A 12,210-nucleotide genomic window follows, 5' to 3' on the forward strand; every position below is an offset into this window, starting at 1 on the left:
TCTACAGAATGAGTCCAGGACAGCCAAGGCTACACAGAGAAACCCTGTCTCAGAAAGGTAGAAGCCATGGCTCAAGAAGACTGCCTGCCTAGTATGTGAGGTCCTGGCTTTGACTTCCACACCAAACAAAATAAAGATGAAATCAACCCAAGCATCTATGAACAGATGAATCAATAAACAAAATGTGGACTGAAGGTGAGGCATGATGGCCTTACTGATACAGGACCAGCACTTAGGAGGTAAAAGAAAAGGTGATCAGGAATTCAAGGTCATCTTTGGCTACATAAGGACATTTTGACCTGCCTGGATTATATGCAACTCTGTCTCAAAAGGAGTAGAGAGTGGCTGGAGAAATGACTCAGCAATTAAGTGCACTTGTTGCTCTTGCAAATGACCCAGGTTAAGTTCTCAGTATCCTGACATGACATGATGGTTCCCAACCATTCAAAATACCAGAGGATCTGACTACCTCATGACCTCCACTGGCACTATATATTCAGATAGTACCCACATATGCATGAAGACAAAACATTCATACACACAATAAATAAATCTAAACAAATTTAAAAAAAAAACAAACAAACAGAGGGCTAGAGAGATGGCTTACAGGTTAAGAGCACTATCTGCTCTTCTAGAAGTCCTGAGTTCAATTCCCAGCACCTACATGGTATCTCAGAATCATCTATAATGAGATCTGGTGCCCTCTTCTGGCCTGTAGGCAGAATACTATACACATAATAAATAAATAAATCTTAAAAAAAAAAAAGTACAACAACAAAAGGTAGTATGGATATAGTAGTATTCCTCTCCCTTCCCCCAGTACTGACTGCCTTGCACATACCAGTCAAACATTATTATTTAATGCTTAAAAATAAAGTTATACTCCTGTATGACAGCATACACTCATAATCCCAGCACTCAGAAGATAGTCAAGGGGCTGGAGAAATGGCTCAGAGGTTAAGAGTACTGCTTGCTCTTCCAGAGGTCCTGAGTTCAATTCCCAGCAACCACATGGTGACTCACAACCATCTATAATGAGATCTGGTGCCCTCTCCTGGCATTCAGGTGTACATGGAGGCAGAACACTGTATACATAATAAAGTAAATAAATCTAAAAAAAAAAAAAAGAAAGAAAAAGAAGATAGTCAAGAATAAGGACTTGAAATAGTGAGACCCCATCTCAAAAAAACCAAAAGTAACAATAGATAAATGTGTCAAGCCAGGATTGGTGGTGCACACCTTTAATTCAAGGGAGGCAACTTTCTGTGAGTTGAAGGTCTACACAGTGAATTCCAGGCCAGCCAGGGGAACACAATGAAACCCTGTCTCAAAAATAAAACAAACATACATATATAATAAATGCTTCAAAAATGAGATAATTTTTGAATTGGAAAAATACTTACCTTGCAGGCCTGACAACTAAACCAGAACCCACAGCAAAAAGAAACCAACTCATTAAAGATTTTCAATCTCAATGAGCATTGTTACATAAGAACATTAACATATACCACACACATACAGACATACATGAATCAGAAACAAGTCAAAAATTTTAAAACTTCAGAACAAGCTCATTTCAACTCCATAAATAAAAATAAAAGCAATATCTAGCATAGATAATTATCTACTATAATTTATATTTCTATTTAAGTTTTAAAAATCCTCCTTAATGTGAGTTTTAAGATCAGCCTATTTCAGCCTAGTGTGGTGGTACTCACCCGTGGTCCCAGCACTTGGGGAGGCAGAGGCAGATGGATCTCTGTGAGTTTGAGGCCAACAGGATCTATAAAGTGAGTCCAGGACAGCTAAGGCTAAAACAAGAAACCCCGTCTCAAAAAAAACAAAACAAACAAACAAACAAAAAAGATCAACCTATTTCAAAGGTGGGTACAAACCTTTGAGAGCCTTCTGCAGTGTCTCCAAACAGCTGACCAAATGCTGATGCCCTCCAGAACTCATTACGACCCTCTTCTCCTGTATCAAATCACAAAACCAATGTTTCAGATAAATACACATGTTATCCTATTAGACTGAAAATAGACTGCAGATTTCTTTTCTTTTGAGACAAGGTTTCTAGCCCAGGCTGTAGCCAAGGATGACCTTGAACTCATATCCCCATCTCCGGAGAACATTGGTTTTTTTGGATGGGGTGGGGCAGATTTCCTAACTTTTACATTTGTAGGCATGAGATAAAAAGGTGTGTGGACACACAGAATTAAGAGTAAAATGCCTAGTTTGAGTCTGCCCTTCTGGGTTCTGGATTCTGGGTTCAAATTCAGGCCACTACTACTGGCAGCAAGTCCTTTAACCATTGGACAATACCACCAGCCCAAAGTATTTCAGCTTCTTTTAGACACTCCTCTTATAGCCTAAAATGGCGATCATGCTGAGATTAGAGGTGAACACCACCAAGCCCAGCTAGTCCACAAACTCTTTTTTTTTTTTTTAATTCATTTTAATGCATACTCTATCTGCATGTACACCTGTGTCAGAAGAGGCATCAGAGCCCATTATTGATGGTTCTGAGCCACCATGTTTATGCTGGGAATTGAACTCAGAACCTCTGGAGAAAGAGACAGCACTCTTAACCACTGAACCATCTCTCCAGCCCATCTACAGACTCTTAACTGTTATTCTGTTCATCTACCTAGGGAAGGAAAAGTTCATATAGATGAGTACATCCATAATAATATGTGAGAGTAAAAATAAAGCTATTTAAGCTCTTTAAGAATCCAAATGTCATCATGAGAGCTACTGCCTACAGGGAGACAACATCGACAGGTGTGGTGGTACATGTCTTAATCCCAAGAGGATGGTATCTATGAGTTTACGGCCAGACTGGTCTACAAGGCGAGTTTCAAGACGACAAGGCTTGAAGACGACTGAGACCCTGTTTCAAGAAACAAAATACATGGCTGGCAGTGGTGGCTCACACCCTGAATCCCATCACTCTGGGAGGCAGTGGCAGAGGCAGGCAAATCTCTTGTGTTTGAGGCCAGCCTGGTCTAGAGAATGAGTTCAATGACAGCCAGGACTAGCTACACAGAGAAATCTTGTCTCAAAACAAACAAACAAACAAACAAACAAACAAACCTAACAACACCTTACATAGCCCAGAAGAGAGAACAGCACAGACCACAACTCAACATAGCTTATCTAACCTCACCAGGAAGGAAGGCTCTCCAAACATACCAGTCCCGAGAAATAATATTATGGTATAAGCACAGCTTTAAAAATTTTTTTTCTCATGCCTTACATAAATCTAGCACCTGGCCTTGCACTCTTGGCAAACCTGTCTCTTCCAGTGAATGCTGCGAGTATGAGCCACCGCACCCAACAATTATTGACAATTATTGATGATGACATTTATAGGCCTAAATTTAAGTATCTGAAGCTGCATATCTGGTAAGTACACACAAGAAGCCATGGTGACCAAACTTCAAGATACTATTATCACAAGAAAAACAGGACTTTAATAACTATTTGGCATTCCCCTTTCATATCATGTCTCCAATGACAGTATCTCTATTTTTAGTGTGGGAACTAAGCTAGGGCTTCATGTACAGTAAGCTAGCACTCTACCACGGAACTATATTCCTAGCCTGACAACACCATTTGCAGAACACTTTTTACCAGGAGTGGTGGCGCAAGCCTTTAATCCCATAACTTCGGAGGCAGCAGTTTGAGGCCAACCTGATCTACAAAAAGTTCCAGGACAGCCAGAACTCTTACAAGAGAAACTCTGTCTTGAAAAACTCCAAAAACAAACAAAAGAAACCCTTTTCACATTAGGTATGGTTTCCTTGAAGTGTTAAATGACCACCTTTGAATTGTCAGACTAGAAAAAAATAACACATTGATTTGATAATTTTCTAAAATTGTTACTTACATGTTGATGTGTACCTTTATGAACATATACCATGTATGTAAGTGCCTGTGGAGGCAATGAGCTTTCAAACCCCAAGAGACAGACATATAAATATACATTTTGTTTTTTAAGATAGGGTTTGACTGTATTGCCTTGGCTGTTCCAGAACTCAGTCTGTAGATCAAACTGGCCTTAAAATCAGAAACCTGCCTACTTCAGCCTCCTGAGTGCTAGGATTAAATACGTGCACCACCACTGCCTGGATTAAATCACTTTTAAAAATGTTTTGTGGGAAGTTAGGGAAAGGGTTCAGTGGTTAAAAGCACTTGCTGTATCTTACAGAGAGCCAGGGTTTAGCTCCTAATACCCACATGGTAATTCAAAAACCTATAACTGGTACCAGAATTTCCAAAATACAGGCAAATACTCAGAAACAAAAATAAAAATAAATTTACAAGGCATGGTGGCACAAAACTTTTACCCCAGCATTTGGGAGGCAGAGGCAGATCAATCACTGTGAGTTCAAGACCAGCCTGGTCTATACAGTACATTCCAGGCTATCAAAAGCCAACATAGTGAGACCCTATCTCAAAAAAAAAAAAGAAAGAAAGAAAAAGGAAAAAAAGAAGAAAGAAAGAAAGAAAAGAAGAAAAGGAAAGGAAAAAAGAAAAGAAAAGAAAAGAAAAGAAAGCAGGGTAGAGGGGCTAGAAGAAATGGCTCAGGAACTAAGAGCACTTGTTGCTCTAGCAGAGAACCCAAGTTTGATTCCTGGCACCTCCAAGGCCTCTCACAATCGCCTGTAACTCCAGTTCCATGAGACCAAACAGATGCCCTTTTCTGACCTCTGTGGCTACCAGGTATACAGTGCACATACATATAAAACAAAAAACAAAAACACCCATACATATAAAACAAAATAAATAAACTAAAAAATTTTAAATTAAAGGCATGCTGTGGTGGTGCATGTCCTTTAATACCAGCACTCAAGAGGCAGGGGCAGGTGGATCTCTGTGAGTTCCAGGCCAGCCTGGTCTACAGAGCTAGTTCCAGAATAGAAATAGCTACACAGAGAAACCCTGTCTCGAAAAAGCAATAAATACAGACAGACAGATAATTTTTTTAAAACTCCATTTTTAAAAGGAGATGGGTCAGCAATTATGAGTGTTTGCTGTTCTTGTAGAAGACCTCAGTTGAGCTCCCAGCACCCACATCAAACTACACACTTAAAAGTATATAAATGTTATTTTTAAAACTTAATGGAACAATGATACAAACTTTGAATGCCAGCACTCAAGAAGCAGAGGCAGGAGGATTACATGGCTGAAATCAGTTTGGAATATATGAGATCCTGTCTCAAAAAAGCAAATTACAGAACAACAAAAGGAAAAAACTAAAAATAATTTTTGTATGCAGATTAAATGAGGATGCACACGCCTTCATTTACAGAATTCATAATTTCAGAAACAGTTTTACCAGGGTGAAGATATAGTTCAGCTTGGAGAGAAATGGACCAGCACGCACAAAGCTCTGGCCTCAGTCTCCAGCAAGGCAGTAACCAGTCATAGTGGCCCTTGCCTGTGACCACAACACTCAGAGATGGGAAGGAGCATGTGGATATAAAGGTCATTTCAAGGTCACAGTCAATGTCTACATATGATTCTTACAACAAAACTATTTGGAAAAGCAAATAGGGGCTGGAGAGAATAGCTACTGTTCTCAGCACTAAGAGAACAGAGGACCCAGATTCGATTCCCAGCAGCCTGGTGGTGGCTCACAACCATCAGTAACTCAAGTTCCAAGGGATCTGATGACCTCCCACTTCTGACCCCCATGGGCACCTGCACACACATGGTACAAAGACATACATGCAGACAAAACACCCACACCTACACAATAAAAAAAAAAAAAAAAAAAAAAAACAAACCAACAACAAAAACTTAGATAAGCAAACTAGCATTATATGCTTCCATGAGGAAACAGAAAATCATAGAGATTATATAATTTGTTCAAAATCACATAAGTACAAGTACTGGAATGGAGCCTAAAATACAGCGGTTTGGTTTTGGCTTATTTTGTCTGTTGCTAATGCAAAAACTATGTACCTTACACACGCTAGGCAAACACTTGACCACTGAATTAGTTACACTCCTTGCCTCTAAACTACAGTTCCTTATTAATGAACTTAGTTCTTCTACTAGCGATGGTCTGATGGTTGGTCAGATAAATGGTAGTAAAGATGGTTAACTAGACTTACCCTGGAACCCAAGTAAACTTTTGTGGGGGGACAAAATATTCTTTTTTAATTTTTATTTTTTTATATTAATTACAGTTTATTCACTTTGTGTCCCAGCTGTAGCCCCCTCCCTCATTCTCTCCCTCCCACATCTTCTCCCCTGCCCCTCTCCAAGTTCACCAATAGGGGAGGTCCTCCTCCCCTTCCATCTGACCCTAACCTATCAGGTCTCATCAAGACTGGCTGCACTGTCTTCCTCTGTGGCCTGGTAAGGCTGCTCCCCCCTCAGGGGGAGAAAATATTAAAGAATAATTTATATATAGAAAAGTTAAAACATGAAGTGAAACAATCACAAAATAAATCACTGTTCTTTGACTACCCCTGAGTGATGTGTGTGACTTTTTAGCATATAGCTACCAGGCTTCTCCAGTACTCAGCCTTCCAGTGCGCTTAAGCAGTTCAAGTATCACCACATTGGTTCAGGACTCAGAGGTAAGTAACTGCTACAGGGAAAGACGTTAACAGTGAATGGGTACCACGCCAAATTAAGAAAAACCAAAAACACCCAGAAAGAATAAATGAGACCCTATTTCAAACAGACCAAAGAAAAGCTGAATGGAGCAGGGGGCAGTGGTACAAATCGTAATCTCAGCACCTGGGAAGTTAAGCTAGAACAACTGCCTCAGATATACAGCAAGGTCAAGGCCAACCTAAGCTACATATAGGACCTGGACTCAAAGGACCATACGATACTGGCTACTTGGGAAGCTGAAGCAGAAGGATGAGTGCTCAAAGCCCACCTGAACTAAGAACAAAATCAACGCCAGCATGGGCAACTGCTTTACCAAATCAAGTTTAACCAGAGAAGAACACAGAAGACTGCTTCTAAAACAGAAAAAATATTGGTCTGTACTGACAATGAACACCACAGTATAAAAAATATTTACAGGTTATTTGTATTGTTTAAGTATTATAAGCAATGTAGAGATTAGTTTAAAGTATATAGGAGAATGTTCAAAAATAGGGTGCAAAAACAGTGCCTTTTTGTTGTTGTTTCTTTGAGACAGGGTGTCTCCGTGTAGATCTGGCTTTCCTGGAATTCACTCTGTAAACTAGGCTACTCTTGAACCCAGAGACCTGCCTGCCTCTGAGCTGTGAGGAGTATATGGGAATTCAAGCTACCTCCTTCCTAAGGCACTTCCTTCCTAAGCTGGCCTCTGAAATCCATGCTTACCAGGTGTTCAGCTATTTGAGGAAAAGCAAGGACACAGAACTGTAACTACTACAATTACACACATACAGGCTAGTTTGTTAAGTACTACTCTTAGTACTTGATCCATTTAGCCACAATACTCACCATGACTTGACGCACAAGCTTAATGGTTTCACTCCAAGGTCTATTTTGGTTAAATTTTGCATGGAGCCGTTCCAAGAGGGAACTCATCTTACTCAGCTTTTCTGACTCTGCAGCATAAAGCAGAAAACATCATTAGACACTCTGACCTTCTACCATTTCTCTTACAAAAAAAAACAAAACAAAACAAAACAAAACTGTGTTTCACTTCAGGAACTGTCAAAATATTTTTTCTATCATTTACTCCAAAACATAGAAAGATATGCAGGACTGTCCACATCTTCAATCCCCACACTGGAGATACTGAGGCTGGAGGTCTATGAATTCAAGGCCAGCCTGAGATACCCAGGAAAACTATGTCTCAGATGTATACACAACACACAAAGTTATCTAACTTTCATTTCCTAAAAGACAGGATCTTACTATACTGTCCATTTTGTTGGCCTTGAACACATAGGCCCCAACAATTCTCCTGCCCTACCCTCCTGAGTAGCTATGACCTTATGTATATACACTGTGTCCAGCTTAGAAGATAGCTTTTAATTTTTATTTTTATGCCAAGCATGATGATGTGCATCTTTTATCCCAGCACTCAGGAGGCAGAAGCAGTTAGATTTTTGAGATGTCAAGACCAGCCTAAACTACATGAGACCCTAAATAAAATTCAAGAGAGAGATGGCTCAGTGGTTAAAAAATACATGCTGTTCTTCCAGAGGCCCTGGGTTAGATTCCCAGAATCCACATATCAGCTCACAAACACCTCTATCTCCAGTTCCTGGGAATCTACCAATAACAAAACAAAACAGGCTTTACTATTTGTGTGTGGATGTCTACATATGGTGTATATGTGTGAATATAGGTATGAACTAGTACAGTGCCTGTGGAGGTCAAAAGACAACTCCAAGCTGTTCTTACCTTTCTCCCGAAGTTCATGGGATCTCCCAGTCCCAGATGTGTTTTGTTTGGTTTTAGCTAGGGTGTAAACAGACTGGCTTTGAATACATAAAGATCCACCTGCTTTTGCCTCTTGAGGACTGGGATCAAAGCAATGTTCTACCATGCCCAACCTATCCTTTTAAGAGCACTAACTGCTAAAAAAAGAGGATTTGGGTTCAAGGCCCAGGACCCACATGGCAGCTCACAGCCATATGTAATTCCAGTCCTAGAACATCTGCTATTCTCTTCTGACCTCTCAGGGCACCAGGCATGCACTTGGTACAGAGAAATATATGAAGACAAAACCACCATACACATGAAATATATATTTTTATAAAAAATATTATCCGTTATATGTGAGGGGTTTTTTTTGTTTTGTTTTTTGGGTGTTTTTTTTTTTTTTTTTTTTTTTTTTTGACTCATGTATGTGCACCATGTCTGTGCACATGGAGGCTAGAAGGCACTGACACCTGGGACTAAAATAACAGATGGTGTGAGCTGCCATGTGGGCATGTTTTCTGGAAGCTAAACCCTGAACTTATGCCAAGAGCAGCAAGAGCTCTAACTACTCAGCCATATCTCCAGCCCCATCCCCTCTCTTTACTTCCATTTTGAGATAGTGGCTCACAACCCAGGCTGACCTTCAAACCCATCTGGCTGAAGATGGATGACCTTGAGGGCTGACAGACTGCTCAGTGAGTATAAGCATCTGTTCTAACCAAGACAACCTGAGTTCAATACCCAGAATCCACAATGTGGATGGAGATAACTGACCCCTAAGAGCTGTCCTCTTGCCACACTTGAACGCTGTGGTAGATGCCCCACCTCCAAATAAATAAAAATAAGGGATGACCTCCTGATGCTCCTACCTCTAACTCCAATGTGCTAGGATTACAAACTTGACGCACCTCCCAGGCTTGAGTTATGGCCCAGATTATTCTCAAACTCATGTTCCTGTCTCCTTTTCTTCAGCACCTACTATGGGTGTGTGCCATTAGAAACAGACACCTCCTTCCTTTTTTTGGTGTTTTCTTGGTTTTGGAAACAGGGATCCTCTGTGTAGCCTTGGCTGTCCTGAAATTCTTTTTGTAGACCAGGCTGTCCCAAACTCACAAAGATCTGCCTGCCTCTGCCTCCCAAGTACTGGGATTAAAGGCATGTGACATCACCACACAGCTCTCTCTCTTTTTAATAATTTACTTAATTTTATTTTATGTGCATGGCTGTGAGGGTGTCAGATCCTATGGAACGGAAACTACAGTTGTGAACTGCCATGTGGGTGCTGGAAATTGAACCTGGGTCCTCTAGAACAGCAGCCAGTGCTCTTAACCATCTCTTCAGCACCCAAAATTACTTTTTAATATTTACTTATTTTATGTATATAAGTATGCTCTTTGCATGTGTATCACATAACAGAAGAGGGCATCCGATCCCCTTATAGATGGCTGTCAACCATGTGGTTGTTGGGAATCGAACTCAGGATCTCTGGAAGAGCAGTCAGTGCTCTCAACTTATATAGATAACATAAATAATAAAATAAATTACTCTTTTGGGATGGAAAGATGATGCAGAGGTTAAGAGTACTGGCTGTTCTTCCAAACGTCCTGAGTTCAGTTCCCAGCAACCATGAGGTGGCTCACAACCAACCATAATGAGATCTGGTGCCCTTTTTTAGCCTGCAGACACACATGCAGGCAGAGCACTGTATACATAATAGATAGATAGATAGATAGATAGATAGATAGATAGATAGATAGATAGATCTTTAAGCCGGGTGTAGTGGCGCATGCCTGTGATCCCAGCACTTAGACAGGTAGATCTCTATGAATTCCAGGCTAGCCTGGTCTTCAAAGCGAGTCCAGGACAGCCAAGGCTAAACAGAGAAACCTTGTCTCAAAAAAAACCGAAAAAAAAGAAAGAAAAAAGAACACCTGTGCTTTAACCACTAATCTACATCCCCAGTCTCTAAATTATTTTTTAACATGCAAAGTAACGGGAAGTAGAGGAAAGTGGATCTCTGTGAGCTCAAGGCCAGCATGGGCTACACAAAAGAAACCCTATCTTGAAAAACTGAGAACAAAACAAAACAAAACAAACAAACAAAAAACCGCTTACAAAGAAATGGGTGTTACTTTGGCATTCTTATACATATAGGACATTATCCTTTGGTCTAAGTTCTCTTCCTCTCAGACGGCCATCACTGCCCCAATCTCCAAACTGTCTTCCATTTTCATGTCATAGTCCGTTAGCCTTTCTTCCCTTAAGACTGCCTCCTCACATGGTTCCATATTTTCACACCCAACACACACAAATACACAAGTCTAGATTCCTCATAAGAGAAAATGTGGTATTTGTCTAAATACGGCTTATTTTGCATATCATCTATTTTCCTACAAATGTCAAGACTTCACTTTGGATAAGCCAGTCTATATGAGTTAAGGCAGTGAGGGGAGTATCTAAACCAAGATTCAGACTCTTAGCTGACCCGGATGGTATAAGAGGCAACTGGGGCCAAGACAGGAAGCTTGCCTTGAGTTGAACACTAGCCTGGGCTATACAGGAAGACCTCGTCTCAAAACAAAACAGCTCTCTTCCTTTCTCTTCCCTCAACTGGGAAATTGGTTTGGGGATTGTTCCTGCCAGTTTAGAATTCTGAACACATTTCTCCCAGCTTCTCTTTCAAGATGTTATTCAAGGTCAAAAACTAAAAGAACAGTTTTAAAATAGACTACACAGAATTTGAACTAGACATTCCAAGAAACTGCTATCTTTTATTATCATAAAGACCTAACATGCCACTCATGCTGAGACACCCTCCATTACTTTGACACATTGTTCTGTATTACTGTCTCTAGTGTCATATTCAGATCTCTCTAGGAACAAAGCATAAACAAGTTTCAGTTCCGCTCTCTTGGTGTCCCACTAGGTGAAGCCGGTCTTCAGGTCCTGCAAAACACCTTTCACCGAAGTGGGGGTGGGGGAGCACCACAGAGTTGGCGCTCCACCATCTGTATCTGTAAGGCACGGTAAGCATCTAAAACACATTCCTCCAGGATTCAGTTCCGTGCAAAGCGGGCCCGGAGGGGCGTGCGTACCCACCTCCTCTCACAGATTGGCTCCCCACAGTTGTGACCCGCCCCTTCTTCCCACCCCCCACCAACCTCCTCAGTCACTCACCCTCGGTTTCCCCCTGAGCCTTCATCCTGACAGCGGTGAGGTCTTGGGTCGGCCACAAGAGGGTAAGCCTCTCCCCACCACTAAAAGGGGAACCAAGTTAGCTTGAGCTCCGGGGTTAGTGGCGCTCCAGCGGCCCCCACTCTTCCGGGGAAGGCTCAATCTGAAGTCCCCGGCGGCAAGAAGAGAAGGGTGCTCGCGGCCGCCGCCATCTTCCTCAACGGAACTTCCCAAAGATCGCGAGATTAATCGTGTTCCTGCGAGACAGAGGAAGACGGAAGAGCGCCAAAATCTCGCGAAATTTGCTGATTCGCTCTTCCCGCGGGGTTTCTAAGAGACCTCTCTGCGATTGGCTCTGTTCTTACACCTTTGCATCTTAACGTCTGTGTCGGGTCGGCTTTCCTTCGAAATTTTTTGTTTTCATTTTGACAGGTATACAGTTAGTAAATTAAAAGCGCTAGCTCTTTGGCTGGGCGGTGATGGCGTTAATCCCAGCACTGGGGAGGCAGAGGCAGGAGGATTTCCGAGTTCTAGGTCAGCAGATCCACAAGGCAGGGAAATTCGAGGAGAAACTACACCGAGAAGGCTACACGGAGAAACCCTGTCTAGAAAAAGTAAAACTTTACCCGTTTTTAGCACGTCCAG

At 41.4% G+C, this 12,210-nt stretch overlaps 1 protein-coding gene across 1 annotated transcript in view; it reads right to left on the reverse strand.

Moving 5' to 3' along the window:
• Med1 (mediator complex subunit 1) overlaps positions 1-11,776 on the reverse strand; it is a 42,181-nt gene extending 30,405 nt beyond the window's left edge. The window contains exons 1-3 of the mRNA XM_055619932.1: positions 11,569-11,776; positions 7,459-7,565; positions 1,896-1,974 (exon numbers count right to left, since the gene is read on the reverse strand). Of these exons, the coding sequence (XP_055475907.1) occupies positions 1,896-1,974; positions 7,459-7,565; positions 11,569-11,593 (211 nt within the window). The 5' untranslated portion in view covers positions 11,594-11,776. The remainder of the gene's footprint in view (positions 1-1,895; positions 1,975-7,458; positions 7,566-11,568) is intronic.
• Between the last annotated feature and the right edge of the window lie 434 nt (positions 11,777-12,210).

This window comes from Psammomys obesus, unplaced genomic scaffold, assembly GCF_907164565.1.
Source record: "Psammomys obesus unplaced genomic scaffold, mPsaObe1.curated_primary_1811, whole genome shotgun sequence".
NCBI lineage: Eukaryota > Metazoa > Chordata > Mammalia > Rodentia > Muridae > Psammomys > Psammomys obesus.